At 39.9% G+C, this 17,877-nt stretch overlaps 1 protein-coding gene across 3 annotated transcripts in view; it reads left to right on the top strand.

Annotated features, from left to right (window-relative positions):
* The first annotated feature begins 3,404 nt into the window (after window positions 1-3,404).
* The window catches only part of znf385d (zinc finger protein 385D), a 332,806-nt gene continuing 318,333 nt past the window's right edge, over window positions 3,405-17,877 (top strand). For 2 of the 3 annotated variants that reach the window (XM_033046775.1, XM_033046745.1), the window contains exon 1: window positions 3,406-4,169. In XM_033046775.1, the coding sequence (XP_032902666.1) occupies window positions 4,148-4,169 (22 nt within the window). In that variant the 5' untranslated portion in view covers window positions 3,406-4,147. Of the gene's footprint in view, window positions 4,170-17,877 lie in introns of all 3 variants that reach the window. The other variant, XM_033046766.1, reaches the window with a different exon arrangement.

The following is a 17,877-nucleotide window of genomic DNA, read 5'->3' as shown; positions in this document are numbered from 1 at the left end:
CTGAATATCTACAGACTCGTATTGGAGTTGCTTGAATTAAAACAAAATAGATTACCAACAACTAGAGAGCATTCCTGTGCTCCTATCTATCTCGGACTATCTTTGATCGGACATTACTGGACTTCATCTTGTACTAAAGGTTATTCACGTTATTCCCTTTATCATGTATCTGTACACTGTGGATGGCTCAATTGTAATCATATATTGTCTTTCCGCTGACTGGTTAGCACACAAAGGCTTTTCACTGTACCTCGGTACACGTGGCAATAAACTAAACTAAACTAAAATATATGCACGTGAACTAGTGTGACATCTGCAGTACATTCAAACTCTTGCAACTTTGTTGCAGGAATGGCCTAAAACAGCTAGTGAATCGAACACTATCACTGAATACACACTTACAACATGTAAAATGTCTCACTGATACTAACATGATGATCTTGTGATTCCAATATGATTTAATTGCAAGATAAAACTCAACAATTTGTATGTACTGAAGTTTTTACATACCTCTGGCTTAACGATTTTGACTTTAACTACTGCCAAAATGATTCTTGGCATTGTAAAATCTATGCAGTGCAGAATTTAGTTACCTAATAAACCTAACACTTCTGTGGAGCCAAGATATCGGTCCAATTGTATAAAATTACCTTTCAACAAGGCAGATATAAAGTTCTTCAGCAAAGCATAGTTTGAAGTTAAATCAAATTGCACTGTTTAAAATTTCTCCTTAATTTGATGCAGATTTTTCCCCAATTCTTTACTTGTGCAAAAATAAATCAGATTTGATCCATTCGCACAATTGCAAATTGAATTGAGTCTACATTTTTCATTTATAGATTTAATAGATTAATCTTCTCATGTACCAAATGTATTTTTATCAATATAACAGTGAAATGTATTGCAATAAGTCACAACCATGACAACACTAATTTAAACAATAAACAATAAAAATAGTAGCTGGCAGATAGCTGGTGGGAAATTGAGATGATTATCTCCTATGGAGGTAGGAATAAAAGCTGGAGTAACTCAATGGGTCAGGCAGCATCTCTGGGGAAAGGGAATAGTTAATGTTTTGGTTTGAGACTGAAGTCACCTGTCTGAAGAAGGGTTTCGACCCGAAACGTCACCTCCAGAGATGCTGCCTGGCCCACTGAGTTGCTCCAGATTTTTGTGTCTATCTTTTATTGTCTCCTGTAAATAAAAGTGGCCATAGAGCTCCAAAATGACACTGTACGTGTACACTTGTTGGATGCTGCTTTTGCAAGGCCATTAGCGTGCAGTTGCTGGAAGTAGGCAGAACAGGCAGATCATGATGTTAATCATTGTGCAATGCTGATTTGATAATGGAGCTGTTGTTTCGGAGCTCAATGCACAATCTTCCAAATGAATGCAGCCGGAAATTAATCCAGTGGCGGGACAGGCCTTCTTCATCAGCAATGCTGCAGGTTAGATGTTGGGTGTTTCCTTCCAACTGTTGATACAATTGGTGATGCAGTAAATTGAAGTTGCAGAGTATATAGTGCCAGATGTCAAAAAACTTTTCCCAACTTCCGGACTACTTGTTGTTCCCAGACATGGTTACATCAGTAGTACAGTAGTACATCAGTCTGAAGAAGGGTTTCGGCCCGAAACGTCGCCTATTTCCTTCGCTCCATAGATGCTGCTGCACCCGCTGAGTTTCCCCAGCAATTGTGTGTACCTACATCAGTAGTACTGCCCCTTAGAATTCAGAATAAGAATTGGCAGAGGACACTGAAAGCAGAGAAAATTCCTGGAAGAGGAGGACGCAGTGAAGGGCTCTCAGAAAGAGACAGAATCTGATCAGGATACTCAAGGAGAAATGTTCCTGACAAGCCTCATGTTGTGATATCAGCATTCAGATGCATCAGCAACATTGATATCAGGAGTGTACTCCATTTTGCACAACAAAGCTCTGTCCTCCATCAGTTTCTGATTTCTGCTAAAGCCTAATTTCTCCATGTAATGTGTCAGTGAAAGCAGAATATATATAATTAATTATCAGATTCATCATCAGGGTTCCACCATCAAGCCCTGATGGACATTTTCCACAGGCTGCTCCATAAAAACCCTCAGCTGACTTCCATGCCCCATCTACACTAGTCCCACCTGCCTGTGTTTGGCTCATATCCCTCTAAACCCGTCCTATTCATGTACCTGTCTAAAAGTTTCATGAATGTTGTAATAATAACAAAGTGTGTCACAGCAAGGCTGTGCTCATGTAATCCTCTCCTATCTGTGGGGGACCCACTCCTCTGTGACTTGTGAAGGACCCACTCCTCGCTGACCTATCAAGGACCATAGACAGACTTTTTTTTCCCGGAGTGTAAATGTCCAACACTAAAGGGCATAGCTATAAGGTTAGAGGGTGGGAAATATAATGGAGATGCGCGGGACAGGTGGTGGGGGATGGGAATGCATTGTCAGGGGTGGAGGTGGAGGTAGATATGATACTCGTATGTTTTAGATAGGCATATGGATTTACAGGTAATGGAGGGATATGGATCACTGCAGGCAGATAACTTCAGTTCAGCTGGGCATCATGTTCGACACAATCATTGTAGGGCCCGTTGCTCTGCTGCACTGTTCTATGTTTCACTCCTCCCTGACCTAGGAAGGTTGCTTGACTTGCATACCTGAAAGTAATAAATCATTGTCATAATGTAATGGCATACAAACATTGGAAAATCTTGGAGTAATACAGCCTGGAAACAGGCCCTTCAGCCCAATTTATTCATGCCGATTAAGACACCCAAGTAAGCTATTCCTATTTGAAAATGTTCTTTCACCCTCTGCAGATTTTAAATGAGGAGTGATTATGTAATGAAAGGAAAGTGATGCTTGAGAGCAAGTATTACTTCGGAAGACGCCAACCTACTCTGGGATTTTACATTGGCTCGGCCCATTGACTGAAATACTGTTGCACCGAATAATGACCTTACCATCTCCTGATTGGTGGTCATCCGACACACTCAATTGTACACACCTTGCTTTGCACGAGGTACTGAAGTAAGTTGGTCAATCCTGTGCAATCTGTTTGGCCAATGCTGCTGAATAGCTGGCTCTGAGGGTTGAAGATTATGAATGAAGATGAATGATACCTGATTATAAGAGTTGGTTGGTTGATAAATGATAGGGGTCTGATGTAGTGAGCATTGTCCGAGGCTTGCCGTGCATTTGCCTGGATTTGAAATAAGATTGCCACCCCTGTTTTTCGGGACTATCTTAATTTAATCCCCTTTTCAGTCTTCAGAAGTTCTTTAACTGGCCACTAGAAGGAGCACAAGAACAGTACCTCACTTTCGGAATCTCAGGCTCTGAGAGACTCCTTTCTCTCTCTCTCTCTCTCTCTCTCTCTCTCTCTCTCTCTCTCTCTCTCTCTCTCTCTCTCTCTCTCTCTCTCTCTCTCTCTGAATGCTCATCCTTGCATTCAGATGTCCGAGCTAAGCTCTGCAATTGCCACATGAAACTGTAGCAGTGAAACCTACCTCCTGCTACTGCATGCCAGAGAACAGTGGTGCACCATTGTATGCGGTTACAACACTTGTTTTATCACTGGCAGACAGAAAGCTGCAACTCACCAGTATAGTTCAGTGTGGCTGGTGATTTCAGCACAGAACGCAGTTTATTTGCTAAAACTAGGTGGTGAATTGCCCGTTGTGCAATTTCTTAACATTTGTGACTCATTGAACAATTTCCTAATATTGTATTAGGTGAATAGAAAATGAAGAATATGATGCTGTCTTTTCGAATCCATCTGAAAAATGTCTGGCCTGGAAGAAAATAACTGCTTTTGGTTCTAATCTGATCATGAAAGCAGCTTCAAGCTTCATAGGACGGGCTAATCTGTGAGAAGGAACCTGTGAGGCTCTCTCAGCACTGATGTCACAGGCACAGCAAGAACAGCATAAGGAGGAGTCAGATTTCACAAAGTACTGTATGAGCAGCGCTGTATGCTAACAGAGTAGGCACTAATCACACAAGGATTCTGCATGGGATGTAAGCAATATGCTGAGACTGAACTGTCAAAAGGATAATGCAAAATTAAACTCTGGTGTTTCATATGGCAGGTTCTGTTTGACTTAGCGAGAAGACATAAAACTGTGGGATTTGAAAAGTATGATTAATGAAGGCCATCATGTATATTGGTAAGTGGTAACTTGCCTTTTGGATTTAAAAGCACTGTGATCTTGTTGAGCATTGAGAATGTGTTAATATGCAATTATTTGGTGAAAACATACATGAATGAGGAAAGATGCTGATATGTCTTGTCAGAATATTTAAATGCCTGGATTTTGGAAGGGACGATGTGAGCTCGAGCTTGTCATTTAAAATGCAGTACGTAATGATGGTGAATACATTTCAGTACTGTACAAAGACTGTCTCAACAGAATTGGGGTTTCCAGTAATGTTTTAAAGAGGGGTGGCGGAGAATAAGAAATGATCAGGCTTGTTAAGCCAACTGTCAATGCCCACGTTATAATCATTCTTGCTTTTGGATAGTGTCTGAGAAACATTTACTGCATGGATCCTTATGACATGATTGATCTTGTTATGTTTGTTGTATTGCAAATGCTATTAACCATCTGAGAGCTGATCGTGTTATGTACAATGCTTGAACTCTTTTCATATATTTTAGAAAGTTGCTAAGTAAAATCAAATGTTTTCTTGCTTATTTTATTTTGCATTCGCAACTGAATACAGTCTATAAAATTTGACATGCTGTAAGTTACTTCACTACCACAGGGCCACGGTAATACAGAAATGTATGCAGTTCCGACCCTTTAGTGTCTATCAAGCCACATTAATTTGAATAGTTTGATCTTTTAACTCTTGATTGCCCTGTGAAAGTTTATAGGTCAGAATTAATTGAAACTGAAGTAAGCTTTGATTCCTTAACAGGCAATTTGCATTTCAAGACGCCTTTATTCTCTTATTTAAAGTTTTTAATTAAAAAAAACATATGCTTGTGCACATGCAAGCATCTGAAAATGTGTTCCCTTTTATCATAACCTTGCCGATGGAACATATGAATCACTGACACACATCGATGGGTTGAATGTAAATTGATATTAATAATATAATGACAGGTTCCTTTTTCTCACTCTACCTATTCAAATAAAAAATATAGCCACCAAGCATATTTTTATGAAGACAGAGCCACTTTAAAAACTAAGAATTTTATAAAATATTGTTGGTCATTTAAATTTTAAGTCCAATGAACTTCTATGACACATCCAATTTCCTTTTCAATTAAAATCAATACAAAGTCAAGCTAACCAACTGGTTAATTATTTTAGACCATTGTCTACATGAATTCCAACATGGATTCAGTATAAGTTTACGTTAAGGGCTGTTCATTTTTTGATTTTCAATGCTCCGGGTTACAGGGGACATAATGGAGCAAACCTTTGATCTATAATGGGTCAGATTTCTACTTTGTCAATAACATAAGACTTTATTGGATATGTAAATGTACTGTTTTTTCATAGTCTTATTTTTGTTAGTAAATGCATTTGTTTCTTCCATCCTTTAAATGTTTCCAATTATAAATGTCTCATGCACATTCAGAAAGCTAATTGCCTGGCTTTTAAATTGGTGTGCTTGTTTGTTTCCTGAAACTGTGTCTTCAGATTATTATATTGACTCTTGCTGCTTGCCTTTTCACTGACCAGAGGTGACAACACATAGTCTGAAGAAGGGTTTCGGCCCGAAACGTTGCCTATTTCCTTCGCTCCATAGATGCTGCTGCACCCGCTGCACCCGCTGAGTTTCTCCAGCATTTTTGTGTACCTTCGATTTTCCAGCATCTGCAGTTCCTTCCATAGATAAGCTTTTTGTTTAAACAAGGCCACCTTGGGCCAGACCACATAGCTCAGTAGAGATCTACCAGGCATCTGCAGTGAGTGGATCAGTATCATGCAATATTTGAGAAGATCACAACTAAATAAAATGTTCCATTTAAACCAACTAAAGTCATGAACAAGGACAAAATAGTCCACTCTGTCTTAACAATTGTCTTATCAATGCAAACCAGCAATTTAGTTATTCTGGCCAAGATGGAACTCATGAAACTTATGAGATTTATCCGTACAATTGCAAAGTAACTGACCTCTTCTCCATTCACGTTAATGCTCCTCATGAATGCACACCATTCCTATATTTGTGACATGGCACTTCTTCAAACTGAATGGCAAGCACTCGTCACATATTGCCCAACACATCAAGATATGCTTGAATCGATTTCTAGCAGGTCTTGGTGTGTTGGTAATCAGTGACTGGTACTTGAAATCATCATGCATGGACTACAGACCTAACTTTTGCAAAGTTCCTAATATGTACAGATTTTCTAAGGATGCAACCAACATCTACATTCAGATCATTAACACAACAGTTAAAGTGCATTAGTCTCAACACTTGCCCCTTTGAGGCAAGCTGAGACTTTACCTTCGAGATCCCAAACTATCTAAAGTTACTTTTAGCTAATGAATTTCCAGGCAGTTCTCGCATATTACCGTTTCAAAAATACCACAACATGGGGCACAAAAAAACAAACAATGGGAGAGTTTAATATGTATTATTTTATAGTATACTTGGGCATTGACAGTCTTCCAATATTCTGATACCACATTTTTTTGTACCATATTTTAACATTTTCTGTGATTTGCTTCACTAGACCGTTTATTGATTTAGCACTTGTATCTTGTGACAAAGATTGTGCTAGAGTATCAGCAGGCTAACTGGCCCTTTTGCATTTGTTATAATTGGTACCAGAGATGATTTGTCTTACTTGTCGCTGCAGTTTGATCTGCCCCATATCATTATTCCCTTAGTACAATTTCACTTGCCATTACCATCCAAGTCTTGGATTGTACTGGAGAGATTAGGTTAAGTATTTCACTTCTTAAATGGTGAGTAGATGTTGAAAGAGGCATCAAACCTAATAATTGGGAGCAGGCTGTTTGGGAGGCTGGGGAAGATTATGCCTGGCTTGATGGCTCAGATATATTTGCTTTAACGATTCTGTGTGTGGGCACATTTGACATTTTAAGCACATTTACTGACTCTTTTCCAAGCTGGCTCAGTTGTTACCCTGACTATGTCTTTAAGAGGGTTGTATTTTAAGTCTGCCAATGTCTGTCCGAATAATGTTTGGTTTCTTTTTTTAATGATGTGTTAATTGTTTCTAATCTCTTTCTGTCTCTTGTTCATAGAATTGCCAATTTGTTTAAAGTCTGTCTCTATTTGTTCCTTTAGTGGAAAAATATCCTGTAGATTTGGTTGCTAAATTTCTCTGCATACCCTGATAAAATACTGCCATTTTGCAGGTTGGAAAACATATGAACTGCATGAGACTTAACTCTTTATAGTGAACTTCTACAGTGCATTATTATTATGATATATTTAATACTACTGTGAAAAGTAAGACTAATTAATAGAAGGTGCAGTCAGAGATATTGAATGTCATCACATCACTATTCACATTTGCCCACTGCATTACATAGCTGGCAACCATCCTCTTCTTGGTCATCCATCAAAAATGATGTTTATTCAGCTGAAATATTGTAACCTTGTCCATAGTGTGGTAAAGTATGCAGCATAATCCATTTATCATCTGTACAAATGGAAATAAAAGGTAGCAACGGGAAGCATTCAAATGGAACTTTAAATTTCACTGTTTGTAATAGTGTAAAACAAATGGCAGGATTTTATGGAACACTGGAATAGATCGGAACGTTCTGCTGTGCAAATGTTATTTTTAGTAGATGTGAACTGCTGTTTTGAAAGATTAAAATAATGGAAACACAGAGTGAGTAAATCATCGGTCAAAGTTCGCAGATGGTCTCCGCTGTGTGAGGCATTTGACTTGGAAAACTGGAGTCTTGCTCTGTGATCTGTGCTCTAGGTTCAGCACATAACATCCATGTGCAAGGCTGTGCTGAGTGTAGCAATAGAAATCTGGAAGACAATCAAGACCTTAAACCTGTTGATGGAGCTTAAAAGAGTGCTCCATCACTGGAATAGTGGTAGGGACGCTGTTTAATAATAAGACTTCCTGTAAACTTTAACTCATTAACAAGAGTATAAACTGCTAACCTTGACCTTGTGCTGCCTGCTGTTTGTTTTCAAGCCATGCAGCATTTCACACTATGTTGGGTTTATTCTCATTCACTGCGCCATTAGGTAAAAGGCAAATAATGTACTGTTAACTTCTTGTATAGAGGGCAGTGCATTTGATTTTTCTCTGGCCCTGTGCTCAAAATTTGATTGATTAGACCTGCTCCACAAATAATCATCACTCTCCCACCTTTGTGTGATAGAGTGCATGCACCGTGAGGTTTATCATTTGCATGTCCATGTGCGCCTGTGCTGGTATTTAACAGTGAAAATCAGTCCAATCTTCCACTTCCACTAGAAACCAATTTGTCAGCAGCATTTCATTTAGTAGACATTAGGCTATTAAAAACGAAGCACAGTCACTCATTGTTTCATTGTTACTACTACTGAGCAATACTGCTCGAGGTAATGTCCTTTTCAATATGTTACCTGAACCAGAGTAAATGTAAACGCTGAAGGAATTCATGCCGGTGGACCTTAACTGTTATCTGACTGCAGCAGGCAGCTTTACATTTGACTTACTTTAAGACCAATTTCTGAGCATCATTAAGGGTACGTGGAGTTTGCGTCCAGATGCAATATCAGTGGTTAGTTTCTGGATTTACCCCAATTAATATATTCACATATAGCCGGGGCCTGACAGTAGCTGGCAGGGGTTTATTCATGAGAGATTGAGAACGTGCAATGTTGGCTGAAGGTTGAATATCACAAGTATGCAATGCAGCAACTTGCATCCATAAAGGAAGCCAGTAAAGAGCTCAGAGGTGCTTCATGCAACATGGTATCAATCACATTTTGACACCAATATTTAGGTCCTAGGTGTATTTGATCACAATTTTTTTTTTACACGGAAATGTGCAGAACAGTCATTCTGATCATATAGGTCATGTTAGCAATCAATTTCTGGTTGATTAGCAACCACTAAGTAATTGCCCTGGGCATTTCTTGCTGTGATTTACCTTAGCGTGGCTGATGTTAGCTTGATGTCAATCATATACCCAATGACCTCCTGGGTCATGCTGTTCCTGTTTTCATCGATGTCAGCTAAGATTTGAGCTTTTGCGGAGAAAGCTACAACTTTCATAGCTGTCCCAAAATAAAACATGGAAGCATATTTTGTAGGATTTGGGAGTAAGCAATTGAAATGCTTGCATTTTCGCATCAGAGGCCGGCACAAGGTAAATAACTTATTGGAACCCTGTTCACTAATCACAAACTTTTTTTGTTACAATCACATGTGAGATGAATGTAGTAATCACTGTAGCTATCTGTAAGTCAGATCATCATCGCACGGGACCACTCGTAACACAGGAATTGAGATGGGCAAGTCATTGTGTTGTAGAGGGCGGAACACTGGAGAGTGGGGTAATGAAAATAAGGAGTGTGCAAGAGGTTAAGATTAGAGATGTACAGAGATCCTTGGTGATTGCAGGACTGGGAGAGGTTACAGAGATAGTTAAGATTGAGGCGAAGAAAGGATTTGAAAGTAAGGTTGAAAATATTAAAATTGAGGGATTTACAGACCAGAAACTAATGCAGGACAACAAACATATGGACAAACAGAACATTAGGGTATGGCCACAGAGTTGCCATGTTGGAAAGATTAAAAGGAAAGGTAATGGCGGCCTAGATAAATGAAGTTAACCATCAAAGATATGACCAGAAAAGGGAATTGTGTGGTCAGCATTTTAGTCGGAGCATAGTCAGATTTACAGCTTATTTCCTGCTTCTACAATTGGTCTGAAGAAGAGTCACGACCAGAAACATTGCCTATCTATGTGCTCCAGAGATGCGATCTGAGCCGCTGGGTTACTCCAGTAATTTCTGTTCTATGCAAGATTCCATCACCTGCAGTTCCTTGTGTATCTCATATTTCAAGTGGTGGGTCTCATACACAAGACAAGCTGATAAAGGATGGGAAGGTGGCGGGATAGAAAGATGTAAGTTTAGAACCTGGGAAAGGGGTTCCTTAGGTCCTTTCCTTGGTCGGGTATGGAGTGGTGGTTTAATCCAGGATTTGAAACTCAAAATCAGTGTTAATTCATTTGAGCTAAGTTGTGATTTAATGCCCATTTGCATCATCTGCAGACAATACATTCTGTCCCCTTGGCCACTGATATCACTTACCTAAAACTGACTTTCCACAATTTATGTGAATGGCTAATATTTATACTGTTGGATCAGTTTGGCAGCAGTGATCTATTGAGAAGGTTCATGTTCAATATTGAATTATGCGCTTTGATTGGTTTATTTGAGCTGTAAGTGTATAACCAAAACACAACAATGCTTTTAGAGTGAGTGATTAAAATCTAATTCACTGGCATGTAAGAAAATATCCTGTTGGTCAACTGTTTGATTTTTGTCAACTATTGGTAACCTGGTTTGTACTTAAAATATAGCACCAGGTAGCTGTTGGGTCTTTAAGTGCTGAGGAAGTAGTAAGTTGTTCTGGGGCTAAAGTACATGCATGAGTCTGCAAAACTAAATTATCTTTGTTCTGCATTAAATACAATATCCCATGGCACAAATGGATTTTATGTTGCAGCAAATAACATCAAATCAGGCATAGAATATTTTGAGTTCATTGTTTCATTTAGGAGAAATCATTCACAATGAACAGTGTGATGTGGTGCTGGTGGTGCTGGTTAGAAAGTGGGAGAAGGAAAGAGAAGAAACATTATCTAACTTAATTTCTATATTAAAAATAAACAGCTGCAAGGAATGGTATCCAACAAGAACATTAACGTGTCTGTTCCCTTTGCTGATGTTGATGGACATTCAACATATTTTCAAGAATCTCTAGTTTTATAGACTCCTTTTGAAGTTTGCCACATTGTGATTATAATGTAAGTTACTTAATGTGGAGCACAGAATAGATTCTATTAAAATCTTCTTTTCCAAAATATCTTAAATCAAAACCATACTACAGCCTGTTGCTATGCATTATGAGTGTTATGGTCAAAAACATTACATGCTTTTATATTTGCACTTTTATTGATTTTGTTTTCCAAAAGACAAACATTTTGCGAGTGAGCATGCTTTTGCACTCTCCAAAGTCTGGAGGGGGGGGGGGGGGGGTCACCTGTAAACGGATACCATACTTAAAATGCAACCATTGCAAGTCTGCCTGCTGGGTCCACAATTTTATTTCTGATCTATCTTAACTCAGCCAAAGCCTGCTTCTGTCAGTTAAAGGAAAGCAAGTGATATGGCAAAAACAAAGCCTCTCTGGCAAAATACCATTGCTGAATGTGCTGGAGTGCACAGCAAAATATATTGCTGTATAAAATAATGTTGCATTGATATAGAAAACTGCATTTTCTTCCATTTTCATATCCAATCATGAATTATAACCTCACTTGTATCAGACATCCATTGATTTTGTACACAACTGTATATTTATTTTTTCTGGAATAAACATAAATCATTTTGATGTTACGTTTTGAATTTCCATACTTACAAGACACTTTGCAAAATTGTTGTTGTGCTATTTGTTTATATTTCACAGTCCTACTTTTTTACTGATTTATGAAATCCATTGGCACCTGCAGAGATTTAATGAAAAGCGTGTGATTTGAGTACATTTGGAACACAGATGCGTAGACACTCTTGGTAATCTAAAATCTGAAAAAGGCTTACTGAATCTGGGCCAAGGATTTCATGCCTTTCACCAAGGCATTCTGTTTGATGCATTCACATTAGGAAGCCTGATGTGGGAGACAGTGAACACTGACCTGACCTATCGACTGTTTCATCACCATGTTGACCAGAGATGTTCCTCATTCAATGTTAGAAGCATGGAATGAAAAGCATTCAAGTCCCACTGAATATGTGCCAGCTCATTGTAAGAACAACGCAGCTAGTCCCATTTTCCTACCTTTTTCCCTGGAGCCCAACAATTTATTTTACTAATCGTGTTTCCTCTATAAGATCTGATTGAACCTGCTTCCAACCCCCTGTCGTGTAATACATTCCAGATGCTAAACATTTGCTGCGTTTAAAAAAAAATCCTTATGTCACCTTTGGCACTTTTTACAATTGTCTTAAATCTTTGTCAGGTTAATGACCCTTCCACCAATAGAAACAATCTTCCTCCACTGTGTCTAGACCTTAGTTATTTTGAACACCATTTCACATTGCTTTACAATCTTCTGTACCTTAAGGAGATCAATCCAGCTTCTCTGGACTTTGCAATAATATGTCCTCCATTCTTTGATCTGAATTAATACATTTCTTCTGGACCCTCTCCAAACCCCTCACATTCTTATGTACAGTGGGTTGTAATGGATACAATTGGACTTGTCTCCTTTAGATTTTGGCATCACAGGCCAGAATAAATGTATTCTCTGATATATTCCCAGTCCTCCTAAGGATCAGGTCGTGAGGATGAGGCAGTGGATGCTGTTAGCCTGGATTTCAGCAAGGTGAGTCCATGGAGCTGAGCCAAGGATTAGAAAGAGAGCAGAGAGCAGCACAGTTTCAAAGCTAGTTAAGCTGGCACCTTATAGTTCCGATGACCTGGGTTCAAATCTGACCTCCTGTGTCGTCTATTTGCATTTCCTTCCTCTGACTGCTTGTACTTCCCCAGGGTGTTCCGCTTTGCTCCCACAGCCCAGAGACAAGGGATAGGGTGGTTAATTAGCTATTTTAAATTGCCCCTAGATTGTGCGGATGGTAGAAGTGGCAAGGTGGGGGAGGGGGGGGGGGGGGGGGGGGGGGGGGGGAGGGATGGGATGAGGGAAGAGCTGATGGGAATATAGAGACAATGAGTGGGAGAATAGGATTACTCCGTGAGTCACTCCAGCCGCCTTCCGTGTGGAAATGAAATATGGGAATATGATGAATATGAAAGGATGGTGATTTTGAGATTGTTTAGTGTTATGAGAGAAAGGGAGATTGGATGACTGGAACTGAAGTGGAGAGTTAGGGGAAAGAGTGACATGAAACCGGTGACAAGTTGTTGACAGACAGTGGAGAAGAAAGGGAGTTTAGAAATGATAAATGACAGCTGCTTGTGAAAGGAACAATTTAAAGTCTTGGCTAAAATAAGAACTGGAATGGGAAGTTATGTGGTAACAATTTTACAAGATTGGGGTAATAATCTAAGAGGTAGTAGTGAAGAATGATATCTATCCACAGAGTCAGGAATAAAAACTCTGCAAACGTTTGGTGGTTGGAATTAAACTCGGGAATTGCCTCCCTCAGAAGAGGCAATGATAAAGATCTGAATAGCTAACCAGTTAGTCCATGGTGTGCTTATCATTCAATCTCCCTTCAAGGCAGTCTACTATTCTCCTCTGGATCCTATGTTTTATTTTAGCTTGGCAGTGGTCAGTACCTGAGTCTCAGTCAAAGGTTGCTTGAAAGATGGAATGAACTGTTTCAGAAGGTTTATCCCCTGACACACTTCCTCAAAGAAGTGTTCTCATTTCCTCAAATAAAAAAAAGAACTTCCCCTTCCAAATTCACATTGGGGTTTGTGCTTGGAAGCTCATACAAGTTATATTCTTGAAGGTATCATTCATGGCCTCCTGCCCGTGACATTCCCAAACATTGGTCAAAAGGAAAAATTAAGTGTATGTAAGATTTAGGAAGATGAAATCAGACAGGGCCTTTGAGGAATATGAAGCAAGTAGGAAAGCATTCAAGCAGGTGATTGGAAGAACCAAGGGAGGCCTTGCAATGTCTTTATCTCCCAAGGCTTTTTATACATCATTATGAACAAGAAGACAACTACTGAGAAGATAGGACCACTTATGGATAAAGGAGGGGATTTAAATTTGTAGTCAGAGCTTGCAGGTGAGATACTAAATTAATACTTTGCATTTGTATTAACCAAGGAGTAGTACGTGGGAAATAAATTATCAACTTGTGCAATACCAATATGCTAGGGCAGTATACCATCAAGAAAAGAGGTGATACTGGGGCTCTTGAAAAGCATTAAGATTGATAAATCCCACTGGCCTGATAGGATCTATCCCAGGTTATTGAGAGAAGCAAGGGGGAGAGCCACAGCTGAGGTCCTGGAGAACAGGAGAGTAGCCAATGTTGTTCTTTTGTTTAAGAATTGAAGTAGATATAATTCAGGAAATTCCAATGCGATGAGTCCAACATCTGTAGTAGGGAGCATTCTTGGGATAGGATTTATGTGTATTTGAAAGAGGCTGGTTTAGTTAGGGACAGTCAGCATGGTTTTATACACAGCAGGTCTTGACTTACTGACTAGATTGGGTTTTATGAGGAGGTGATGAAGGTGATTGATGAAGGCAAGGCAGTAGATGATGTCCACTTGAATTTTGCTAAGGCATTATAAAACTCCTTCAACGTAGGCTGTTTCAGAACAATAAGATGCCAGGGATCAACAGTAGTTTAGGTTCAGAGCTGGCTGACATAGAAAATGGAGGGTTGTGGTGGAAGGGTGCTGGAGGTCTGTAACCAGTAATGTTCCGCAGGGATCTATTCTGGGACCTTGGTTGTTTGTGATACATATAAACGACTAGGACGTGAATGTATAAGAAAGAACTGCAGATGTTGTAAAAATCGAAGGTAGACAAAAATGTTGGAGAAACTCAGCCGGTGAGGAGCGAAGGAATAGGCGATGTTTCGGGTCTCGAGTTTCTCCAGCATTTCTGTCTACCTAGGACGTGAATGTAGATCATTTGGTTGTAAGTTTGCATATCAGACCAAAAGTGGTGGAGTTGAAGAGTGAGGAAGGCTGTCAAAGAATATGCAGGATAAAGCGCAGTGACAGGTATGGGTAGATGAAGTTTAATTTGCGGTGTTGCACTTTTTGAGGTGAAATGCACGAGGAAAGTATGTAGTTAATGACAAGATCCTTAACAGCATTGATGTACAAAGGGATCTTGGGGTCCAAGTCTATAGCTCCTTAAAAATAGCGACATAAATAGATAGAGTGGTAAAGAAGACAGACGGTGTGCTTGCCTTCATGTCATGATTGCGTATAAGTGCCAGGATGTCATGTAGCTTTATAAAAATGTGATGATGTCATACCCGGAGTAATTTGTGCAGATCTGGTTGCCCAATTACGAGAAGGAAGTGGAGGCTTTGGAGAGAGTGCAGAAGATTTTAACCCAAATGTTGCCTGAATTAGAGAATAATGGCTATGTAGAGTGGTTGGACTGACTTGGATTGATTTCTCTACATCCATACACAGTTTCCCAATCCATCCTTACGTTGGAGATTATTATCCACAAATGCCCACAAGTGGAGAGTGAGTAGGCGCTTCATTACCTCACTATTTTTCGAGTGCCAGTGAAGCATTCTTTACTCAAATTTAAATTATTTGATGACTAAATTAAATAAACTGATTAAGGATATTTCAATTTCAAATAATTTGTTTTGTGTTATTCATAATGGAGCCCTGAAGACTCACTCCTCTGTCACATTAGACATACTTCCAGCGATGTCAAAACTTCTTATAAAGTTGGCAACTCCTTCTTGGTTGTTTCAGTCTACATTTTATAGTGGTTTCTATTTATTAATCTCCTGTTGATTTTAATCTAATGGACCTGTTGCTGAGGCTATATTAAGTCTTCTTTTATGAATTGATAAATTGATTATAAATATGGATAGGATTCCCTGTCCAAACCTTCCAACTCATATTCTTTTATCGAATAGTGAATGGCCTGGATAGAGTGCATGTGGAGAAAATGATACCTGCAAACTTGTACGCTTTTGGAGTGTGGGAGGAAACCGAAGATCTCGGTGAAAACCCACGTGGTCACGGGGAGAACGTACAAACTCCGATCAGACAGCACCCATAGTCGGGATCGAACCCAGGCCTCTGGTGCTGCAAACGCTATAAGGCAGCAACTCTACCGCTGCGCCACTGTGCCGCCCATAATAATTCAAATCAGAGTCATAGGAAGAGATACAAAAGCATATTCCAGTTTAAATGTATTTTACTTAGAACGTTTAGTTTAATTTATTGTCACACATACCGAGGTACAGAGAAAGGATTTTTGTTGCGTGCTAAACAGTCACATACAGTATTTTAACTATAAAATAGTACATCACAGGAACGGGCCAAATTAATCAATTCTGCCAGCATGTGAATATATATTCCCTGCCAGCCTTGCCTATTCATGTACTTATCCAAAAGCCTCCTAAATGCCAGTTCCATCACAACCCCTAACAGTTCATTCCAGGCATCTACCACCATCTCTGTAAAAAAAATGGTTAAAAGCCCTGCACATCTCATTTAAACCTACTTGTGTTCTATCTACTTATGTTACTACTTCAGGGAGCTTTTGACCTGGACTCTAGGATCCCTCTGTACATCGATGCTGTTGAGGGTCTTGCAATTAACTGTACACTTTTGATCTTCCAAAGTGCAACATTTGACATTTGAGCACATTAAATTCCATCTGCAATTTACCTCCCCATAGCCATAATTGTTCTATGTTTTGCTGTATTTGTCAACCTTCTTCACTGTCTGCAAATCCAATTTTTGAGTTGAATACACGGGTCAAGGAATGAACGTTCATGTCACGGTCCTTTCCACCAATCTTTCCACCACCACGCACAAGAAGCTCAAGACAGACACCATTGTGCAGATGCCGAGAAGTGTGTTCAGCTCTGGCTGAACAACTTCTAATCTTGTATGTGGACTTGATAAGAAGAAAAAGTTGTATGCCAGAGGCAAAAAGGCGGAGATTTGTACAATTTCGGTAGGGATTTAAGGTATGATTCCATAAATCCACATCTCTAAATTCGGTCAATTATTTCCCCAGAGTTTGAATAAAGTTGTTCACAAAACTTACTTTTTCAAGGATAATGGCCACTTGCCAGCTGCTGACATCACAATGCCCACATGCCCACCAATCCAGGCCCACCTACCCCCCGACGCTGTGGATTAATGCAGCTGCTGTTCTTCAAAAGGCGCAGAAATATCGAGAACGTTCTGCAGCAAAGACCCTACAGCTCAGCTCCAGGATCTTTGTTCTGCACATCGCGATGTCAGCGTTGCCCGCGTGCTGAAGACGTTTTCTCCTCACTGCCGGTGCAGCTCGTGAAGACCCGCCCCTCCCATCCCCTGCGCGCTCACCCAGCTGCCGGTTCCCAGAGACTCAGAAGCTGCTTCTGTCTCTCCGCATTTCGGAGCCCACTCACCCCCCCCCCTCCCCCCTGGAAGCAGGCCCTCGACCCACCGAGTCCACGCTGACCACAATCACCCGTACACTAATTCTATCTTGCAAATGAGGGAGAATTTACAGAAGCCAATTAACCTATAAACCTGCCCATCTTTGGAATGTGGGAGGAAACCAGAGCACCTGGACTAAATCCACACAGTCACAGGGAGAACATACAAACTCCACATGGACAGCACCCTTAGTTAGGATCGAACCCGGGTCTTTAATGCTGTAAGGCAGCAACTCTACCACTGTGTCACTGCACCTCAAATATAGACTATGGACACAAATGGACACAAAATGAATGATTGTATGTCAACATGGCAGTTGGAACACAAAGTGATAAAAAGCAAGGTTATTTACTGGCACAAAACAAAATCTTGTGAATCTTTTCCGCATTGACTTCATTGCAAATGCATGCGTTACCAAATATGAGGAGCAAAAATGTGCACGGTGCCCCAGACATCATTTCATGAGATCCTTGTAAAGCTGCATCAAAAAATCCCTACTGTTATATTCCATACTCCTAGCAATCAAGGCCTATATTCCATGAGCCTTAATTACTTGCAGTACCTGTGTGCCAACT

The sequence above is a fragment of the Amblyraja radiata genome, chromosome 2 (genome assembly GCF_010909765.2).
Source record: "Amblyraja radiata isolate CabotCenter1 chromosome 2, sAmbRad1.1.pri, whole genome shotgun sequence".
Lineage (NCBI taxonomy): Eukaryota > Metazoa > Chordata > Chondrichthyes > Rajiformes > Rajidae > Amblyraja > Amblyraja radiata.
This window is presented reverse-complemented; position numbering and strand designations above follow the sequence as displayed.